General features: G+C 41.4%; 1 protein-coding gene across 1 annotated transcript; it reads right to left on the reverse strand.

Annotated features, from left to right (window-relative positions):
* Positions 1–565: 565 nt before the first annotated feature.
* On the reverse strand, positions 566–21,182 carry LOC120528187 (zinc finger protein 664-like). The gene is made up of 3 exons (XM_039752273.1): positions 21,069–21,182; positions 15,675–16,234; positions 566–2,950 (listed from the first exon to the last, which is right to left on the reverse strand). The coding sequence occupies exons 2-3, from the start codon at positions 16,066–16,068 to the stop codon at positions 2,085–2,087; spliced, it is 1,260 nt and encodes a 419-aa protein (XP_039608207.1). The 5' UTR covers positions 16,069–16,234; positions 21,069–21,182; the 3' UTR covers positions 566–2,084.
* Positions 21,183–24,027: the final 2,845 nt, after the last annotated feature.

The following is a 24,027-nucleotide window of genomic DNA, read 5'->3' on the forward strand; positions in this document are numbered from 1 at the left end:
CTTCTATGAGCCCTGACCTCAATCCTATTGAGCATCTTTGGAAAGAGCTGAAACATGCCGTCTGGAAAAGGCACCCTTCAAACCTGAGACCACTGGAGCAGTCTGCTCATGAGGAGTGGGCCAAAATACCTGCTGAGAAGTGCAGAAGTCTCATTGACAGTTACAGGAATCGTTTGATTGCAGTGATTGCCTCAAAAGGTTGTGCAACAAAATATTAAGTTAGGGGTACCATCATTTTTGTCCAGGCCTGTTTCATGAGTTTATTTTTTTAATAATTCTGTTGAAGCATGGTTGAAAATCAATGTCTGACTGTCATTGGTTAAATTTCATAGAATTTTTATTTATTATTGCTTTTGTCAGATTAAAGTTATTTCTGTGACCATTTTGAGTTTTTCTTTCATTGACTGAAAGGGTACCAACAATTTTGTCCACGTGTGTAAATAACAGTTTTAAAGTGTGAAATTTACAGGTTGTTCTGTAAAGCTGTTCACATCTTCACCGTATTTTTTTTTTACAGAATTATTCTGGCAACCACAGTTGCCAGTTTGTTTTCTTAAAAACGACAGATTTTTTTTTTTTTTACTGTGTAGTTTCCAACTTCTCATGTGTTTAATACACAAAACTGTAGTTTTAGCTGTCGTATTTCAGCCAGGACTTTACCAGATCTCACCTCTTCCAAGTAGGCCTTGATTAATGAAATCGCCCAGATTGTTTATTTTTTCCCCTCAATTTGTTTCATCTATGGAGGAATGTAGTTCTGTTGTTTTTCCCTTACCCTAATATTCTTCTGGTCTGCTAATGTAACAGCGATCAGTTTCACTGGACAGTATTTGATCCTGTTGACTACTGTTAGCTCCATCATCTGCTGTTGGCTTTGCTTTATTTCAGTTACGGCCTTGTTGACCTCGGCTATAATACTGCATGTGTCACGTTGTTTAATGACACTCTTGGTCACTTTTCTCTTCTATAGATTTCTCTGTGTTTGTCCATATCGACAAGGTCCAGCAGCTCTTCCTTGATTTCCTTTATCCTTAATTGATGGTCTCTTTTCTGTTTCTTTCATGGTATATTTATTCATTTTAGAATTCCATTAAACTTTTGTTGGCGTTTTTGCAGGTTTTTCTATTTCTGGCTGTTCTGCATCCTGGACATTTTGGAGTCAACTTCTCTTGTGGTCCTTGGGTGGTTTCTGTGGCAGACAGGTTCTCACTGTCAGATTCAGAATGTTGTACCTCGATTCCTTCGATTAACTCCTTCAAAAGTTTTTTTCCTTTATTTCTTTATTTGAGAACTGATTACTTTTAAAGACATTTAATTTCTGAGTAGTAAGCATTCTCTCTGTGTGTCTATTCAAATTTAGGTGTTTTATTTCTGAATTTGTTTTCAAATGTCTGTTTCCTCTCTTTTTATTAAGTTAGGTGGCTAATGATTTTGTTTGCGTAGATGCCACACCATACAAGATCTCTCCTCTTCTCTTCAGGTCTTTGACTGTTCTATTCTTATGCTCCCGGGTCTTGCCTTTCTTCCAGTATTATTTCTTCTTTTGCTGCTCTGTCTTGGCTCATTTACACTCTAAGTATTGTGATTAGTGATCTAAGGTTGTCATCAGTTATTTAGTTTGGAAGTCAATACTACTTTCCGAGATTCCAGTTTTGTGCAAGACCTCTTGGCGTATCGTTTAGTCAGAAATTTGGGATTTGGTACATAAAAGTAGCAGTACACGATCTCCTCTTTATCTTCAAGTGACCAATGGACTATGTCCAGTCCTCTTCATTTCTTACTCACGCTACATCTTTGTAGTCTTTTCTGTTCCCCTGTGGTGGGGCCAGCAATACTGTCCATTTAGACTGACAACACACTGGAGATCCTCTTTCCTTCTCCTGAAGATTTTGCACTATCACTAGCACCATCACCTACCCTGGTGCAGTGTCACGTAAAGAGCACCTTTTAAATCTGGAAGACGTGCGGCCAGCATGAATTACTTTGTCGGGTCCTTTTCCTAGTATAAAAGTAGTTTTGCCTTCATGAGGTTTGGTTTAGATTTTTTACAACAAAGCCCTCCACATGATGGTACTCATTAGTAATTAGAAAGAGGAATTTTTGACTTCTTCCTCCTGCTTCTTCAGCCCCCCAACGTACTCCTTTAGGACCTTTTCTCCTTTGTGGATTCTCGCATGACTCTGAAGACCGCTACTCCGGCTAAATCCTTTGCCACATTCAGAACAGCAGTATGGCTTTTCTCCAGTATGAATTCTTGTGTGAATCTGAAGATTGGTACTCTTGCTGAATCTTTTGCCACATATAGAACAGCAATATGGCTTCTCTCCAGTATGAATTCTTGTGTGATTCTGAAGATCGCTACTCCGGCTAAATCTTCTGCCACATTCAGAGCAGCAATATGGCTTTTGTCCAGTATGAATTCTTAGGTGTACCTGAAGGTTGCTGTTATAGAAGAAGCTTTTGCCACATTCAGAACAGCAATATGGCCTTTCTCCAGTATGAATTCTTGTGTGACTCTGAAGATTGCTAAGTTGGCTAAATCTTTTGCCATAATAAGAGCAGCAATGCGGCTTTTCTCCAGTATGAATTGTTATGTGCCTTTGAAGCTTGCTGTTATAGAGGAAACGTTTGCCACATGCAGAACAGCCATATGGCTTTGGTTTTGAATGGGCTGACTTGTTATCTTTACAGTCAGACTTCTTTTTCAAAGTTTCTCCACATTCTTGACCAAGACACAACGCCTCTTGATCCATGTTATGTGCCTGTTCTCGGTCAGTTTTGATAGCTTCTCCCAGAAAAAGAGAACTACACTGGAAAGAGGATGTTGTCAAATTTTTTGATCTTCTTATTGATTTCTTTATCTTCTCTTTGTCCTGTTTCTGTTCCAGTTTGCACTCAAGAAAGGGCTGAGCAGTTGAAGATGGGGAGAAGCGGACATTCACACGTAAATCTGCAATGAAACATAGAACTGAAATAGTTTTAAATAAATAAAACTTTAACATGAGGTAGGTAAGCAAAATGGTTGGCGTCTCTGCCTTACTCTTCTTACTCCTAGGGCAGTCTGATTAAGTCTTGTTTGAATAAGCCTTGTTTTCAAATTGAGGCCCTGCTGTGATGCGAGATTTTGCATATAACTTGATAAATATTTTGTATGTCTTTATTTGTAATTTAGGCAAAGCAATGTAATATTAGTGAGAAGCATTCATGTTTACAAAGGAATGGGTCTGTTTGAATTTTACGGCAGGATTTGCATTTATTTCTAGTAGGATTGACTACTGCAATGCGGTGTTCACTGGATGTTCAAACTGCTCTTTATACAGCCTCCAGTTAATCCAAAATGCTGCTGCAAGACTTATTACAAGAACAAGAAAACATGAACATATAACTTCAGTCCTTAAATCCTTACACTGGCTCCCGGTTAAGTTTAGGGCAGATTTCAAAATCCTCCTTTTACTCCCTTAAGAGGGATATCCAGAAAAAAAGGTTACAAGTGCCCTGGAGAGTGCAGAGAATTTTTTTTTTCGAAGGTTGGCATACCTGCGTTTAGGGGGGTCCTAACGGACAAAATAAGCCCGGGACTGCATCAGTCAGTTGTGAAATGTCATCACAGCAAGCGAGTTCATCAACCTCTGCTGAGGCTGTTTGCTCCACCTACCGCCAATGCGAGATTCATTCGGTCATCAAGTTCCTCACTTTGCGTCGCGAATCCGCGGCCGAGATCCATCGTCAGCTTGTGGAAACTTATGGACCTGAGGTAATGTCACGTCAGCATGTTTACAAGTGGGTTAGGTCGTTCAAAGAAGGTCGCACTGACACTCATGGCGAAGAAAGGAGTGGGAGGCGTCTCGTTTCAGAAGAGCTTCTGCAGCAAGTTGATGAAAAAATTCACAGTGATCGTCGTGTGATGATTGACACCCTTCATGAAATGTTCCCACACATTTCACGAAGTCTCAAGGTTGAAATTGTCTCAGAAAAACTTGATTACAGGAAGCTGAGTGCAAGATGGGTGCCAAAAATGTTGACTCCAGAACATCGGCAAAATCGCGGTTTGGCTGCACGTAATTTTCTTCAGCATTATGAAATCGAGGGTGAGGCGTTCCTTGACTCTATTCTGACTGGAGACGAAACTTGGGTATGTCACTATACTCCTGAGTCCAAAAGGCAGTCCCAACAATGGCGCCATACCCATTCCCTATCAGCCAAAAAATTCAAAGTTCAATTTTCAGAGCGGAAGATTGTGGCATCTGTATTTTGGGACAGAAAAGGGGTTTTGTTGGTGGATTTCATAGCCAAAGGGACCACCATCAATGCATATTGTGAGACCCTAAAAAAATTGAAAAAAAATATTAAAGACAAAAGAAGGGGAATGCTGACTCGTGGTGTGTCCCTCCTTCACGACAACACCAGCCCCTATAGGACCTGCTTGTGTCCTTTGGATGGGATATTGTTACCGACCCACCCTATTCCCCGGACCTTGCGCCCTCAGATTTTCACCAAACTGAAAGAATTCCTGGGTGGGAAACGTTTTTCCAACGATGAGGAGGTGAAGGAGACAGTGGAGAAGTGGCTTTCGGAGGTGGAGCGGAGCGTATTCGACGAGGGTATAAAAAAGCTGGTGCCCAGGCTGAAGAAGTGCATCAAAGTTGACGGTGATTATGTTGAGAAATAAACACATATTTTGGAACATACCCTGTAAATTTGGTTGAAATATATTCATTTTTTGATTTTTAACAGCTGTTGTAACCTTTTTTTCTGAATATCCCTTGTATAAAGCATTAAATGGCCAAGGTCCGGCTTACTTATCTGAACTTATCATGACATACAAACCAGAGCGCACATTAAGATCTCAAGATGCAGGTCTGCTTAGTATTCCAAGGATTAATAAACTAACAGTGGGATGTCGAGCTTTTAGTTACAGGGGCCCTAAACTGTGGTGTGGTCTGCCTGCTACAATAAGAGATGACCCTTCAGTTTCAGCTTTTAAATCCCGGCTGAAGACTCACTACTTCAGTTTAGCACACCCTGACTAGAGCTGCTGATTAACTGTTCAGACTGCATCTCTGTTGTTAGTCATTAGCACTAAAACATAAGTAATATGATAGTTAGAATTTGTTACTAACCCTTACCTATTCTGCTTCTCTTCTCGGTACTCAAATGTGGCACTCGGTGCCACAGACCACCTGCCAAGTTGTTGTGCCTGCTTATGGTAAAGTCATCCCTGATGGAGGACTGCTGGAATCATGGGAAAGAGAGGTCCTTTCATCGGATTGGCTGGCCCAGCACTGTTTCGGCTGTGGAATGGCCAAATGGAGGAGGCAGCTTGATGGATGAGGTCTCCAGGATTATAAACAAATCCAAATCATATTATGTGATGTCATCCATTGTTAAATTCTGCTACGTACTTCTAAAATTTTAATTTTTATACTGTATTGAGGTTTTGTTCTGTTCTGTGTATTGTATTGACCCCATTCGTTTTGACACCCACTGCACGCCAAACCTACCTGGAAAGGGGTCTCTCTTTGAACTGCCTTTCCCGAGGTTTCTTCCATTTTTTCCCTACTGGGGTTTTTTTGGGAGTTTTTTCTTGTCTTCTCAGAGAGTCAAGGCAGGGGGGCTGTCAAGAGGCAGGGCCTGTTAAAGCCCATCGCGGCACTTCCTGTGTGATTTTGGGGTATACAAAAAAATTTGTATTGTATTGTATATAGTCTCTCATCCCCCACACAAAGCCAAATTGCCTAACTGCCAAGCTGCACCTTAACATATGGTTTTGGGAAGGGATGGCAGGTGTTAAGATGTTCTATTTTCCCCATTGGTCTGAAGTATGGTTGTTTGGAATTGGCTTTTATCAGAAGCCTTTAAGTACCATGATGTCCTATTGGCTCTAGGGGTTGTACAGAGAATCTATAAATCTGCTTGCTCAACCACATTCTCTCTCTTACTAACATCTGAAAGAAGCATCTCTTACTAACCTCTGATGATGAAGACAACACAATGAAAAGCACAGCTCAGCAGCCATATTGACCAGGCTTGTGGCCTGTTCTGAAGAAAGCTGAGCACCAATGATGCCTTAACTTGAGACATTAAGTAACAAACAAGTCTGTGTGCCGCACGTCACCATTTAATCAGGTTGTATGGTCGCCAATATTCAAATGTACTTTGCATATTGTTATTATTTATGAAAATTATCAATAATACATTGTTTAAATTTTAACTTAACTCCTGTTTGTCTTTTTACTACATCTAATTGCCTGAGGTTATGTAGAAAGGAAGGTGTGGAGAAGTTATATACAATAATACCTTATTAACAGTGGTAAGTCTGTGGGATTAGACATTCTGACAGAGGCTACATCTTAATAATACAAACGGGAAAGTAGAGCAATATATTACTCTACCAAGATAAAACAGGCCCAATCAATTTCACAAATGCAAAGGCTTTACCGTCAGCTCAAGATGGACTGAGGCAATCCATTAATTTTGTGCATAGTTGTAAAATGTCCAGACAGCAGATCACTGTGAGGGCTGAAATTGTAGAAAAGAATATTCTTAAAGTTGATGATTTACATATATTTAAAGAGAACTGTAAAGCATGTATGAGAACAAATATTATATATTCTGATGCACATTAGCATAGTAAGGGGTTAAACCATAAAAAGACCTCACTTGTCTATTTTGTTATTTTTCTCTTTGCAGCTGCTAAGCTTAAAAACTTCTGTCAATTGTGTACTTTTAGAGGGCTAAACGGGCCATTGTTTAAAGAAATGCAGCCATTGAGGATTTGGCCATGAGAGAAAACCAGATGGGCTGTTTGCTTTCATTTGCAGTGAGTGGCTGGTCCTCTGCCTCCCTGTCTGCTTGCCTGGTCAAGGAAAATGCAGCTTATAAGAAAGAGCGTTATTGTTTTGGGGTGCAACTGCCCCAACCTCTAGCCCAGTATCTAATGTGTGGGTCTGCCTGATTCTGTCTTACTGGAGAGAATCGATTGTAAGTTTTGGACACCTGCACAGGCTATGAAGTAATGATTGCAGTTTCGGTCAGGTAATGATGGGAAGAGCCAGAAGGAGGAGAGTATTTTGCATAAGTAATAAGAACTGTAATAAATGTAAGCTTTCTGAATTTGCTAATTACTCATTTTATTTGGGTTCTGTCTGTGTATGCATCACGCAATAAAACTGGCTACCTTCCTGAAACTACAGTATGTGTGCCATCTTTGATAAGCGTGTTTCTACCACAAGAAAAGATACATGGTGGAGAGCAAAATATCTGTAAGGTTGAGTATCTGTGACTTAAAGTGTGAATCTGATGGGATGCATGGTGTATCCTGGGAAAAAAAGAACCAGTTCTGTTTTCAGCAATTGAAAAAAGAATGTCACTTGATCTGTAATAACAAAAAAAAATATGTCTGCGATTAGTAAAGCAAGAATCTATGAGACAATGTATATATATATATATATATATATATATATATATATATATATATATATATACATATATACACACTCACCTAAAGGATTATTAGGACCACCATACTAATACGGTGTTTGACCCCCTTTCGCCTTCACAACTGCCTTAATTCTACGTGGCATTGATTCAACAAGGTGCTGAAAGCATTCTTTAGAAATGTTGGCCCATATTGATAGGATAGCATCTTGCAGTTGATGGAGATTTGTGGGATGCACATCCAGGGCACGAAGCTCCCGTTCCACCACATCCCAAAGATGCTCTATTGGGTTGAGATCTGGTGACTGTGGGGCCATTTTAGTACAGTGAACTCATTGTCATGTTCAAGAAACCAATTTGAAATAATTCGAGCTTTGTGACATGGTGCATTATCCTGCTGGAAGTAGCCATCAGAGGATGGGTACATGGTGGTCATGAAGGGATGGACATGGTCAGAAACAATGCTCAGGTAGCCCGTGGCATTTAAACAATGCCCAATTGGCACTAAGGGGCCTAAAGTGTGCCAAGAAAACATCCCCACACCATTACACCACCACCACCAGCCTGCACAGTGGTAACAAGGCATGATGGATCCATGTTCTCATTCTGTTTACGTCAAATTCTGACTCTACCATTTGAATGTCTCAACAGAAATTGAGACTCATCAGACCAGGCAACATTTTTCCAGTCTTCAACTGTCCAATTTTGGTGAGCTCGTGCAAATTGTAGCCTCTTTTTCCTATTTGTAGTGGAGATGAGTGGTACCTGGTGGGGTCTTCTGCTGTTGTAGCCCATCCGCCTCAAGGTTGTGCGTGTTGTGGCTTCACAAATGCTTTGCTGCACACCTCGGTTGTAACGAGTCGTTATTTCAGTCAAAGTTGCTCTTCTATCAGCTTGAATCAGTCGGCCCATTCTCCTCTGACCTCTAGCATCAACAAGGCATTTTCAGCCCACAGGACTGCCGCATACTGGATGTTTTTCCCTTTTCACACCATTCTTTGTAAACCCTAGAAATGGTTGTGCGTGAAAATCTCAGTAACTGAGCAGATTGTGAAATGCTCAGACCGGCCCGTCTGGCACCAACAACCATGCCACGCTCCAAATATCTTAAATCACCTTTCTTTCCCATTCTGACATTCAGATTGGAGTTCAGGAGATTGTCTTGACCAGGACCACACCCCTAAATGCATTGAAGCAACTGCCATGTGATTGGTTGATTAGATAATTGCATTAATGAGAAATTGAACAGGTGTACCTAATAATCCTTTAGGTGAGATATATATATATATATATATATATATATATATATACATACATATCTCTATATACATATCTCTATCTATATCTATATCTATATCTATATCTATATATCTATCTATATCTATATATATATATCTATATATCTATCTATATATATATATATATATATATATATATATATATATATATATCTCTATCTATATCTACATCTATATCTATATCTATATATATATATATATACACACATTGAAAAGTATGAGCGTGGTGTTCATGTTACTGATCTTGCCGCCGAGTACAAGAAGTCAAAATCTACAATTTCGACTATTCTAAAGCAGAAAGAGGCCATTAAAGCACTTGATGTTGCAAAAAGAGTTACAGTGTTAACTAAGCAGAGGCCTCAAGTGCTGGAGGAGGTGGAAAAACTGTTGCTAGTGTGGCCGAACGAGAAGCAACTTGCAGGGGATATCGTATGCGAGGCGATGTTATGTGAGAAAGCCAGGAAGATTCATGGCGATTTGCTGCCAGGTTAGTTTTCTTGGTTGTTTATGGTTAGTTTTTTTTTATAAATTAAGGATTCTTCAAATTTTTATTTTTTTCCCTGTGCTTAAAACTCATTAAAAAAAGTGTTTACAGCGAGCGGTTCGTGAGGCTGTAGCGTGAACTCTTGCAATGTTAGTTTTCACTGTTGTTCAAGGTTTTCTCAGTGTTATTCAATGTTTTTACATTTAGTTTACTATTATACTGTGCATTCTATGGTATAATTAACTATTTTTGTGCTTAAAAAATCTTCAAAAAACATATTTACATACAGTTCCTACGTCCGGAATGGATTTAGTGCATTTACATACAATCCAATGGGGGAAATTAGTTCGGGTCACAATCAAATCGGTTTGCGACCAGAGTTTTGGAACAAATTACGGTCATGACCCAAGGCTCCACTGTATATATTTTGCTTTTCTTTTTCAGGTATGAACCCACACAACATTTTATAAATAAGACCTTGAGTGAAGAAAATGGATGGATGGATCTAACAAGTGGAGCTGATCAAATGCGTCTGTCATGTGGATTCAGCCAAACTCAAACTCAAATTCAATGCCTTCCATGTCGAGCGGCCACTCTTCCTTATTCTCAGTGCTCTTGCAAATTCTCATGATCTACTTGTTACTCTCAATTCTCTCATTCATATCCCCCTGATTGTTAACAAGACCCTGCAGTTGATGTGTCATCTTCCATGATGGTCTCAGCCCCAAAGCTTTCTGTTAACATTCATATCCATCAAGATGGAGGAACAGAAAAGGCCTGAGTGGACAGCTGACCAAAAGAAATGAAAATCTGGGATATGAATTTGGGTTTTCCCTCTTTGTTCGATTTACCTCTACATATAAAAGCCCTCATTGACTCATCAGTAATTCTCCTACTTTCCATAAAGGTGGAAAGCTGAAATTTTGCATGTTCATTTCTGGTAATGTACTTACAAAAGTTAGGTATGTTTCATGTCCTATTGCAACAACCAAGGGGGGAAACGGGTGTACTCCCTAAACTGTATATATAGATAGTGGAAAACCCACCTCACTATTTCTGCGACTTCCATAATACATAGGAAGCCCAAATTTCCCACGCTCATCCTTTACACTATACTTACAAACGTTAAGTATGTTTCATTTCATGCCGTGCCCCGTATCGAACTTTAGAAAATAACGTTTTCTTTTTGGCGGTTCTCACCATTATTCTGTAAGGAACTTTCGGAACTGACCTCTCCTTTTGCCGGTTTCATTCCTTATTTCCGTTAACGGAGGATTTATTTCATGGCAGAGACGCACAAGGGCCGCCCCCAGTCGCCCTTCCTTTTTCCACATGGCCGATGTCCTACCTATATACATTAACGACATCCTGTGCCTCCTCACTCGCTTCCTTACTTTCCCTCAGCTGTTTGTCGTGCTCACTCCTCCCCTTCTTCTTTAGACCACCGCTTCAAGCCTGTTATTGTTCACCTTGCTTCACGTCTTCCTGCTGGCGACTCCTGCCTTTTCATTTAGTTTCTTCACACTCTTAATCCTCCAGGCATGCCTCCACATACTCTACTTTTGAAGGGCGCCGCACCAATTATGTTACGACGAAACTTACAACCACCAAAACGTTGTAACGGCACCAGGCTTCAGATGAAATCTCTGCACAAGAACCTCATTGAGGCAACTGTCTTCACTGGAGCTGGCTCAGTGGGGGAGACCCTCTCACACCCTCTGACCTCTCATTCCATTTCAAACGCCTCCAATTTCCAGTACGCTATGACAATAAATAAGTCACAGGGCCAGACTCTCAATAAAAGGTCGCCATTGACTTGACACAAGATGGCTTCTCACATGGCCGACTATACGTTGCATTGCTCAAGAGTGAGCTCGGCAGACCGCTTGGTCATTTTGCAGCCCGAGTACTGCAAACGTCGTTTACAAAGAGATCCTTACATCCTAAAAATGGGCATTTCTCATACACGACATTTACAATCCTAAATTAAACTCTTTACAATCATCAGATTCACTCTCAATACCAAAAAAAGCCTACGACAACTACATTGACAATCATGTTACGTTATTTTTAAAAGGTTTCCTTTTCTTTTTCATAAATTCTTTAACACACTACTTCTCTGCTGTAAAGCGCGGGTATTTTGCTAGTTTCATATAATTCTGATGCCTTAGAAATGAGAAACGAATTAGAAATTCAACGATTCGCCTTGCATTAACAAAGCACAGTGGTGCAGTTGTTGGCACAGCCACTGATGGCTCGAAGGCTGTTGATGTGTAGTTTAACAATAGAGGGGCTTTTGAGGGGAGTGGGTTTGCTATTCAACATCACATGGAATCTGTACTGACAGTTTGATTTTTTTCTGCTGTCTCATGGGTTTGTGATTCTGAGGTCAAATTCTACACCCAGATATCATCCACATGGACCTCACATGTTTTCTGCACAAGTCCTCCTCAAGAGACACTCCAGTTATTCTCTGAAGTTCTCAGAAAATGTGCAGGTCAGGTGGACTGGGGACTCTAAACTGGTCCAATGGGGGTGTCAGTGGGAGGTAAAGGGGCCTGAGATGAACTGGGCTTTCACCCCTTATAGGCCTGCTGTCTAATGTTGCTGCTGCCCCACATGCAAATCTGAAATTAAGCGTTTGATAATATTATGGGATTGAGCTTATATATTTTAATCTTAAGTGCACGCTGAATAAGTGAACATTCCCCATATGTTCCTCTATGTGTAAATTCTACAATAACCAGCCTAATGTCAGTGCTGTATTTAACAAATCCATTTACAGAGTAAATATCTATCTGTGTAAGGGGGCGAGTCTGTAGACACGATCATCACAGACAAATCACTCCGTCTGAATGGAACCTGGCAGAGCATTAAAACAATCTGGATGAGAACAGGCCATTCAGACCAACAAAGCTCGCCAGTCCTATCCACCTAATTCTTCCAAAAAAAAAAAAAACATCAAGTCGAGTTCTGAAAGTCCCTAAAGTCAGTCCATCACACTACCTGGTCACTTATTCCAAATGTCTAACGTTCTTTACAAAAAGAAAAACTTCCTAATGTTTGTGTGAAATTTACCCTTAACAAGTTTCCAACTGTGTCCCCGTGTTCTTGATGAACTCATTTTAAAATACAAGTCTCGATCCACTGGACTAACTCCCTTCATAATTTTAAACACTTCAATCATGTCACCTCTTAATCTTCTTTTGCTTAAACTGTAAAGGCTCAGCTCTTTTAATCTTTCCTCATAATTCAACCCCTGTAGCCCTGGAATCAGCCTAGTCGCTCTTCTCTGGACCTTTTCTAGTGCTGCTATGTCCTTTTTGTAGCCTGGAGACCAAAACTGCACACAGGACTCCAGATGAGGCCTCACCAGTGCGTTATAAAGCTTGAGCAGAACCTCCTTGGACTTGTACTCCACACGTCAAGGCGCTATATAACTTGTTTGCCTTCTTAATGGCTTTTGAACACTGTCTGGCAGTTGATAGCTTAGAGTCCACTACGACTCCTAAATCCTTCTCATAAGGTGTACTCTCGATTTTCTGACCGCCCATTGTGTATCAAACCTCACATTTTTACTTCCTATGTGTAATACTTTACATTTACTGACATTAAATTTCATCTGCCATAAATCTGCCCAAGCCCCTCTGTGATGATATAATGGATTCCAAATTATCTGCAAATCCACCTATCTTGGTATCATCTGCAAACTTAACCAGCTTGTTACTTATATTCCAGTCTAAATCATTTATATACACTGCTCACAAAAATTAAAGGAACACTTTTTTTATTGGGCCTGGCATGAAATCAATTAAACCTGTCTGATAATTTTCTGGTTGGTTAAGCAGCTGAGGTCATTGTTAATCACTTTCAGCTGTATTGGTGTTCATGGACTTAACGACAGGTGCACTAAAGTGGCAACAATTAGAAAACCCTCAAAACAGGACTGGTTTTACATGTGGAGGTCATTTCAAGCTTCTCCCTCTTGATCTTTTTTGGCTGGTTTTCCACTCGTGCTAGTTTTGGCTTGAGTAATTATCTCTACTGGCAGTATGAGGCGATTCCTTAACCCTACAGAAGTTGAACAGGTTGTCCAACTTCTCCAGGATGGCACATCCACACGTGCTGCAGCAAGAAGGTTTAATGTGTCTCCCAGCACAATCTCCAGAACATGGAGGAGATTTCAGGAGACTGGCTGTTATTCTCGGAGAGCTGGACAGGGCCGTAGAAGGTCCTCAACCCATCAGCAGGACCGATACCTGCTCCTTTGTGCAAGGCGGAACAGGCTGAGCACTGCTCGTGCCCTACAGAATGACCTCCAGAGGGCCACTGGTGTGAATGTCTCTACCCAAACAATCAGGAACAGACTTCATGAAGATGGCCTGAGGGCCCGACATCCTGTAGTGGGCCCTGTGCTCACTGCCCAGCACCGTGGAACTCGACTGGCATTTGCTCAAGAACACCAGAATTGGCAAGTCCGCCACTGGCGCCCTGTACTTTTACAGATGAGAGCAGGTTCACCCTGAGCAGCTGTGATAGACGTGAAAGAGTCTGGAGAAGACAAGGAGAACGATATGCTGCCTGCAGCGTCGTTCAACATGACAGGTTTGGTGGTGGGTCAGTGATGGTCTGGGGAGGCATATACATGGAGGGATGCACAGACATCTACTGCATAGGAAATGGTGCTCTGACTGCCATAAGGTATCGGGATGAAATCCTTGAACCCATTGTCAGACCCTACGCTGGTGCAGTAGGTCCTGGTTTCCTCCTAATGCACGACAATGCCCGGCCTCATGTGGCAAGAGTATGCAGGCAGTACCTGGAGGATGAAGGAATTGAAACAATTGAATGGCCTTCACGATCCCCTGACTTAAACCCAATAGAACATCTGTGGGACATTATGTTTCGGTCCATTAGGCGCCAGGTTGCTCCTCAGACTGTACAACAGCTCAGGGATGCCCTCATACAGATCTGGGAGGAAATGCTACAAGACACCATCCGTCGTCTCATTAGGAGCATGGCCCGACGTTGCCAAGCATGCATACAAGCTCGTGGGGGCCACACAAGATACTGAAAAGCATTTTGAGTAGCAGAAATTAAGTTTTCGAAAAAATGGACTAGCCTGCCACATCTTCATTTCACTCTGATTTTAGGGTGTCTACACAATTGAGCCCTCTGTAGGCAGAAAACTTTTATTTCCATTAAAAGACTTGGCATCCTTTTGTTCCTAAGACATTGCCCTGTCGTTATTTGTATAGATATCCAACTTCATATTGAGATCTGATGTATCTAATGTGTTTCTTTAAAGTGTTCCTTTAATTTTTGTGAGCAGTATATATTAAAAATAGCAGCGGCCCTAGCACTGACCCCTGCTGGTCACCACTCTTAACATTGGCCAGTTCTGATGAGTTACCTCACACCATCACCCTCTGTTTCCTGTGTCTGAGCCAATTCTGCACCCATCTACACACATCACCCTGAACTGCCACTTCTTTTAATTTGATGCCCACCCTCTCATGTGGCACCTTATCAAATGCTTTCTGAAAGTCCAGATCAATAATATCATAAGCTCCACTTTGATCAAATCCTTTTGTGTCCTCCTCATAGAATTCCGCATGTTAGTAAAACACAACCTCTCTCTTCTGAGCCCTTGCTGACTGTTCAGTAAACTCCTGCCCTTTCCATGTGTTGCTCAATCTTACCCTTAATAATTCCATCCATTCATTTTCCTGTGATGCACATTAAGCTTACTGGCCTGTAGTTGCTTGGATCTGCCCTGTCACCCTTTTTATAGAACGGGACGATATTTGCCATTTTCCAGTCCTTCACAATCTCCCCAGTGTGCAGTGACTTCCTACGAATATGTGTCAAGGGTTTATATTTGTACTCTCTAGCCTCTGTAAGAACCAGAGGGTAAATATTATCTTGTCCTGATGATTTGTTTGATTTCAGCCAATTTAATCTCCTCTAAAACTTCCAAATCAATCAGTACCTCCTCAGCAGTCCCAAATACCGCTGGGAGGTTATCTAATTTCTCACTTGGGAAGACATCGTAAAAATGCTTATTTAGAGCATCTGCTGCTTCACTGTCTGTACTTTTTAATTCTCCTTTACTATTCCTGATGCACTTCACCTCCTCCTTGACTGACCTTTATTTAGAAAATGAAGACTTTGGACCAAAATCTCTCCAGTATATTTAGCTGCATTGGTGGAAGGATTTTCTGATTTTCTTTCTTTCTTACAGAACTTTGTGTAGGAAATTTATATACTGGAGATTTTCATTTTTATTTTTTGTTTGAGTTCACACAAACATTTCCATTTTATTATTTATTAGGTCAGCTATTGTTAGTATTTTTTATGTATTTCACTCTCATTTCCATCTACCAAAAACACCATAAGAAACACACACAGAATGTATAAAAGGTGAAAGGAGAATGTCTCATTACATGACTTACTTCTTTCCACACTCATAGATGAATCCCGTTCATCTGCGTCTCTCCCGATTCCTTTGCTGATTTTCTCTTCACACTCAGTTAGCTCAGATTTCAGCTCTATAGAATTCTGCCGGCTCATCTGTTGTTTCAGATTAGTGAAAGAAGGTTGTGAATTGCAATGCGATTCTTCACAAATATCTTCCTTAGAAAAATTCCCTGTTTCATGTTTTTGCAGTTCAAGACTAACTGGCAAATCCTCGGATTTCTCAGCTTTAATTTCAATAGTCTTCTCCTTGCACTCCTCCTCTTTAAAAAGTGAAACTCTTCCTTCACAATCCTCCAGCTTAACAGACAAATGTTTGGGGGGACCCCACTCGCTGTCCTCTTGTTTAATGGGCTCCAGTCCTCCATCCATGCGGTTATTGCTTGCTGAGGCTGTGCTCCAAGTAAAGCTCTTCTCACTCCCGCAAGTGTCTGCTCTTCTCTTCTAAGATTCCTTCTCACATGGACGGTCCTGGCCTGGAGGTCATTAGACATCTCACTTCATGTCCATATGACCTGTAAAGGAGGGTCCTTTATATCTGTTAAAATGAAAGTGACACAATTACTTCATAAAGCTGTCAAAAATAAATTGTGCACATTTCAGAGTACACTAAACACCACAAAACTAATCGATTAAACTTTACTGAGAAATTTGAAATGCTGTGAACCCTCCATGATAGACTTGGGCAGGGGTCTCCAACACGTCGCTCGCTAGCAACCGGTAGCTTTCAACCCCTTTCCAAGTAGCTCGCCAAAGGGTTAATGAATCCTACGTAAATTTGAAAACTTGATTAGTCAAATTAGGGGTAGGCGATATTTCCTAAAAAATCATATCACGATCCTATTAGCACAAATTCGCAATCCACAACCTAAATTGCAATCTCTCTTTTGAATGTGGCATACGCTTAAGAGAATATCCGGACTCAAACTCATCAAGACCTAAGTAACACTTTATCTTAAATATCAAACAAAGTTGAATTCAATTGTTCTCACGTTTGCTAGCTAAGCGGAGTTAAGGAACACGCCTCGAAGCTGGTGACGGAGTGAGGAGAGCCCCCCACCCGTTGCGTGGATCTCGGATTTGCGCAAATAAATCGGTACTGCAAGCGAACTATGATACAGAGTGAAATGAGAGAAGTCATAAAAATCAACCTTAATGTTCAAGCAAATTATAGAAGAAAAAAAAAAAAGCAATCTAAATCTGTTAGTAGTTGTCTCGTGAAAAGCGGACAGACATTGGATTTTATACATTAAATATTAGTAAACCTTCAAAATACATGTAATGTGCAGTTAAAGTCTCAACAGCATTCTCAGCATTTCTGGAGCTTAGTAAAGCCCGATAACTATAAGAGTCTTCACCAAGCAGCTCCGAAAATGTCCCTCTGTGAGTCTCTCTTTTCTGACACAGGAATGTTATGAAATGAAAGTTCAGAACAAGACTGACAGATGAACATTGAAATGACTCCATAAGAGTGAACCTAAGTGGCTCCACTCCACCGTACACCTGCCTCTCTTGTTGACTCCATGCAGTGCCAGTCATCTCACTAACTAAAAAACACGTCACACATGCAACCGGACATGTGAATACTCTTGGGAAGTGAAACAATGACATGGAACAAAATGACAAAGGAATAAGTCATATCTGTGCATTTGGAGGGCGGCACGGTGGCGCAGTGGTAGCACTGCTGCCTCGCAGGAAGGAGACCTGGGTTCGCTTCCCGGGTGGAGTTTGCATGTTCTCCCCATGTCTGCGTGGGTTTCCTCCGGGTGCTCCGGTTTCCTCCCACAGTTCAACAACATGCAGGTTAGGTGCATCATTGTTCTTAGTGTGTGTGCCCTGTGGTGGGCTGGCACCCTGCCCAGGGTTTCTTTCTCCTCTTGAGCCCTTGTGTTGGCTGGGATTGGCTTCAGCAGACCCCCCGTGACCCTGTAGCTAGGATATAGCATGTTGGATAATGGTTAGAAGTGTATTTGGAAATGCATTGTTTTGCTTTGACAGCATTCATGTTTTAATTCAGTAGTGTGAGATACACTAGCAAATGCATACAGATCTACAAAATGAACTAAAAATTTTTGTGATGTTTAAAAAGCAAAATGTGAGTTGTGGACACCAACATTTTGAAAATGTACAGGAAAAACAAGCTTACTCAGTTTGCAATAAGTTATGAGAATAAATGTTAGAAAACACGAGTAGCTCTCGGCCATTTTCATTTTGTAAAAGTAGCTCTCAGGGGAAAAAAGGTTGGAGACCCCCGGACTAAGGAGATCTCGGCAGATTCAAAGTGAAAACCTACTTGACGCTTAAATAATATCTGGCCAGTCAAGACGAAACTAAACAAAGGAGAAATGTTTAAATGTATTTTTTTTTTTTCATCGTTTCAAATTTATACTGGAAATATATGTCCAGTAATTGATGGCCACTTAAAACACATTTGACATTCCCAACCATTTATCCCACTCACCGTTAATTGTCCTCAGACATTCAGATGGCCTGTTTCTAGTACAGGCCTGGCCACTCAAGGTTTGAATTATTTCTTTCAGTCCTCCAATTTTCTTGTTACATTCCAAATGTGTGTGTTAGGCTCACTGACAGCTCTAAATTAACTGGTTATGGACTGGCGCCCCCTCCAGGGTCAGTTGCTGCTCTGCACCCCATGCTGCAAGTGTCCACTGTTTACCCTCAAAGGAATTAAGTGCCAGCCGGCTGCAAAAATTTGATGTCGAGATTTTGATGAATCTCGATGTTTTAGACCTCCCTGACTTTCTTGTATACGAAATAAATATAGGGAAAGTATTGTAATCGTGCAAAAATTCGATGTCGAGATTTTGATGAATCTCAACGTTTTAGACCTCCCTCACTTTCTCATATACAAAGTATAGGGAAAGTACTGTAATCGTGCAAAAATTTGATGTTGAGATTTTGATGACTCGCGATGTTTTAGACCTCCCTGTCTTTCTGTTGAGATTTTGATGACTCGCGATGTTTTAGACCTTCCTCACTTTCTCATATACGAAGTATAGGGAAAGTATTGTAATCGTGCAAAAATTCGATGTCGAGATTTTGATGAATCTCGATGTTTTAGACCTCCCTGACTTTCTAGACCTCCCTCATATGAAGTATAGGGAAAGTATTGTAATCGATGTTTTAGACCAAAAATTCGATGTCGAGATTTTGATGAATCTCAACGTTTTAGACCTCCCGGACTTTCTCATATACGAAGTATAGAGAAAGTATAGTAATCGTGCAAAAATTCGATGTTGAGATTTTGATGAATCTCAATGTTTTAGACCTTCCTCACTTTCTCGTATACGAAGTATAGGGAAAGAATTGTAATCGTGTAAAAATTCAATGTCGAGATTTTGATGAATCTCAGTGTTTTATACCACCCTGACTTTCTCATGTATGAAGTACAGGGGAAGTGCTGCAATCCTCCAAAAAATTCCATTTTGAGATTTTGATGAATATCAACGTTTTAGACCTCCCCGAGTCCAAAAATACCATTTTTGGAATTATGTCTGCGTGTGTGTGTGTAAACACGATAACTTAAGTACGCTTTCACGTAGGTCGACCAATTTTTGCATACAAGTATTAGGTACAAAACGTAGATTTCTATCAACTTTTGGGCTATTTCTGCTCACCAGAAGTGGTACTTTACCTTTTTTTCATGCAGCTGCAGAGTCTGATTTATTCAACTTTACTTTTATAATAATTGTTCAATGTATTATTAATTTGATTTGTTGTTGATGGTCCTTTAGTGTACATAATATAAAAATATAATCATTGCCTTGCAGTTTACTCCTCAAATATCCATCCTCATATCTGAGTATACAAGAAAGTGAAGGGGAGATCACTCCCATTTTTTTTTTGTGAAGATCTGATTTCAAAACTTATAAACAAATATAAATGTCATTACCAGGTAAATATTTTATATGTAAGCCTGAATTTTCTTATTGTGTGGCCCACTTGGCTTGTTGACACCACGGCTGCTGCCCCAGTAAGAGAACATTGAGAACACTGGGCTTAGTGGGTGAACTAAAAGAAACACTAAAAAGTCTAGAAATGGGGTCATTTTACAAACCACTGAAACTACTACATTTTAGTTTTTATTATTATCACAATGATTAGAATTTAGCATTAACAGGGAATAAGCTAACATGAGCTTGGCTAGGTCTAAGGGGCAGCTACTGGGGTATTTCAAGTGGAAGAATCACAACTACCCATAAACAAGTTGTCAAGGTCAGTGTGTCTGATGATGATGATGGTGCCCAGGGCCCACCTGATTATTGGCAGAAGACCCCTTTACAGGGTTTCTGTAGACCCTGCACAGCACATGTAAGAGTAGTAACTATTAGGCGGGGTCTTCACTTTCGTAAAAAGTTCTGATGTCCTTTGCTGCTTTTATTTTCTTTTTCTACACTAGGTTCACATTTATAGATTTGTCTTACTTCTGTACACACAGCTAAAAGGCACCATACTTTGACATTTAATGCTGATTTGTTGTATTTTGAACCGTAAGAATTGAATACTGTAGTAATTATAATTAAAAGTAATTATAGTTCTTTTTCCTATTTAATGTTGCACTTTTTGTTCACATTTTATTGTCCTGCTTTAGTACACTGAATTAGAAAGTAAGAGTTCAGGCCTTGTTTACTTGATTTTCTTTTGGGGCAAAAAAGAACCGTATAAAGCTATAAAGATTTTTCAAAATCCAAACACTAATTTTTTTGGTAAGACTAGCAATACAATCATTTATATGTTCATCGAACACTCCTGTGGAATCGATGAACATTCATGCAGGTGTCTGTCCTCTGAAAACGTGTCCGTTTGCTTGGAATACTGGCTGACTAAATTGTTTCAGATGTGCAGTAAACTGCATTTGATTTGTCTTCGTTTGAGTATAGGGGGGCGCAAGAGGTACAAACACAGTGTCTTAATCGAGCCCTCCGCACGATCCTCCCCGTATGAACATGGCATTTCCTTCGGGTACTCCACACGTACTGCAAACGAAATTCGGGAGAAAGAAAGTTGTGAAATTGCCAATCTTTAATCTCGACTCTTTTCGAATCCGAACGCACAATAAACTCGGGAAGAGTTCAAATGACAAGACGGGGAAACCGAGCGACTTACACGTAAACGGGCCAGCGGAAGCGAGTGGCCGGTGTAACGCGGGCGGGCGGGGTGACCGTTAACAGTGGAGCGCCTCGGCAGATCGCCGCGACTCTCTTTTCGCTCTCTCACTGTCAATTTCACTTTGAATGCCACTCTTTGACTCCTCGTCTCTCCTGATTCATCGCCCACAAGCTGTTCTTCTTCTCTCTCTAACATTCCGGCCCATGTCCTCTCCCACCCCGCGTCATGCTCCCGTTGCTCACCGACACACGGACATATTCTCCTCATCGCCGCTCTTTCACTTGTTCGCTTTCTTCTGCTCCCTTTTGTCACCGCAAGTGCAGACACGTGCCTTGTACGACAGCCCGAGCAGTCCGCGGGAGAAATCAAAGAGGAACAAAACAAGACATCGATGAGCAACTCGAAAGAAAGAAAGCGCTCCGGTGCGGATCTTCTGGTAAACACTGCCATCTACTGGACGGAAGGGGGATTATTTAGAGTTGATTACATAGATGAACTTAATAAACACATAAAGTAATTCAGATACATACAGCAAGGGAAGGGCAGGGAATACAAAACATCACAAACTACAGAGGCTGTGATGCAACAACAGGAGATTTGAGTGTGCCACTATCAGAGGAGCTTAACTGCTTCTTTGCTCGCTTTGAATCATCACAACAGCAGCACTCACCTGCTCCAGCCCTGCTCTCACCCTCACCAGGTTCCTGTACTACGCCACTCACTGTAAAAGGGCACGATGTCTGATGGGTGCTCCTGGCAGTGAACCCCAAGAAGGCTGCCGGCCCAGATGGATTGCCTGGTAGGGTGCTCAGAGCGTGTGCCCACCAGCTCACCCTTCACCAAAATCTTCAACCTCTCCCTAGCCCCGGCAGTCATTCTGTCCTGCCTAAAATCAGCCACAATCTTACCATTGCCGAAGAAGTCTCCCATCACCAGCCTAAATGATTATCGCCCTGTGGCCCTCACTCCGGTAATCATGAAGTGCTTCGAGAGACTGGTTCTGCAGCACATCAAGGACCATCTCCACCAAGACTTCGATCCCTACCAATCTGCATATTGTGTGAACAGATCCACAGAAGACGCCATCGCCGTACCTCTCCACTCTGTGCTGAGCCATCTGGAGCAGCAGCAGAGCTACGTCTGGATGTTCTTTGTGGATTATAGCTCAGCTTTTAATAGTCATTCCTGACATTCTCATCACAAAGCTGGTCACTCTTGGCCTCTCCCCTCTCACATGTGTCTGGATAAAAGACTTTCTTACCAACCAGCTCCAGACTGTGAGACTCGGTCCCCACCTCTCCTCCATTCACACACTGAACACCGGTACCCCACAAGGCTGCGTGCTGAGCCCCCTCCTGTACTGTCTCTACACCCACGACTGCAGTCCGGCCCACAACAATAACCTCATCGTCAAGTTTGCTGACGACACCACAGTGGTCAGACTCTTCTCAAAGGGAGACGAGGCAGCTTACAGAGAGAAGGTCCTGAAGTTGGCAGCCTGGTGTTCAAAGAACATTCTGGCTCTGAACACCAGGAAAAGCAAGGAGATAATTGTTGACTTCAGGAGGCACAGCACCGACTTAGCCCCCCTTTACATCAATGGCGAGTGTGTGGAGAGGGTCCATACCTTCCGGTTTCTCTGCGTCCTTATCTCTGCTGACATCTCCTGGACAGACAACATCACAGCAGTCATCAAGAAGGCTTAGCAGCAGTTACACTTCCTGACGGCCCTCAGAAAGCACAACCTGGACTCCTACCTGCTCCTTACCTTCTACCGCTCGTCCATCGATAGCCTGTTGAAGTACTGTATCACAGTATGGTACGGCAGCTGCACCATGGCAGACAGGGAGAAGCTTCAGAGAGTAGTAAAGGCAGCACAGAAGATCATCGGCTGCCCTCTCCCCTCCCTGATGGACATTTACACCTCCCGCTGCCTCAGCAGAGCAAAAAACATCATCAAGTACAGCTCCCACCCTGGCTCTGATCTGTTTGACCTGTTGCCCTCAGGGAGGCGCTACAGGTGCATCACAACAAGGACAATCAGACTCAAGAACAGTTTTTTTTTCCCAAAAGCCATAACCATTCTAAACTCACACATGCACTGACTACACAGTCTAACCCCCCAACCCCTGGACTTCCTTCTATCCATCAACTGTGCAATATCCAATATCGAAATGGTACTGATAATAATATCGGTATACTGTACAATATCATTACTCTCAGGGTCCAACATCCACTACTCACTGCACATGATCATCATTAGTGCGCAGTATTTAAATTATGTGCAATAACCCAATAGTGCAATAGTTATTATTCTTTCCATATGTATATAGCATCGCAGAACTTTTTTGCAACTTTTGGCACCATTTGTTTATTTACTTGTTGTGTTCTACATATATGTCTGCACTGAAGGAGCTGCTCTTAATCTCATTGTACGTGTGTATAGTGACAATAAAAGGCATTCTATAATTCTGTTCTATTCAAAGGAAACTAAAAACAAGGATACAGACTCACAGGTCAGTTATTACAGCCAATCAATCAATCAATCAATCAATCCATTCATGGCCAAAGGTTTAGAGAATGACACAAGTGTTGGTTTTCACCAAGTTTGCTGCTTCAGTGTTTTTAGATCTTTTTGTCAGATGTTTCTCTGGTAGACTGAAGTACAATTAAAAGAATTTCATAAGTTTCACAAGTTTTTATTGACAATTCCATTAAGTTCATGCAAAGAGTGAAAATTTGCAGTGTTTGTCCTTCTTTTCTTTTCAAGACCTCTGCAGTTTGCCCTGGCAGGCCATCAGTCAATCAACTTCTGGGCCAAATCCTGACTGATGGCAGCCCATACTTGCATAATCAGTGCTTAGAATTTGACAGAATTGGTGGGTTTTTGTTTGTCCACCCGCCTCTTGAGGATCGACCACAAGTTTTCAATGGGATTAAAGATCTCTGGAGTGATTAAAGAATGGCACTAAAACATCCTCCGAGAGCAACTTCTCCCAACCATCCAAGAACAGTTTAGTGATGAACAATGCCTTTTCCAGCATGATGGACCACTGGGCCATAAGGTAAAAGTGGGAACTAAGTGGCTTGGGGAACAAAACATTGAAATTTTGGGTCCATGTCCAGGAAACTCTCCAGTCTATCCAGAAGGGAATGGAGGGGATTCTTCATGATGGTATCCAATTTTGCCCCCATCCTCTT

The sequence above is a fragment of the Polypterus senegalus genome, chromosome 4 (genome assembly GCF_016835505.1).
Source record: "Polypterus senegalus isolate Bchr_013 chromosome 4, ASM1683550v1, whole genome shotgun sequence".
Classification (NCBI taxonomy): Eukaryota; Metazoa; Chordata; class Cladistia; order Polypteriformes; family Polypteridae; genus Polypterus; species Polypterus senegalus.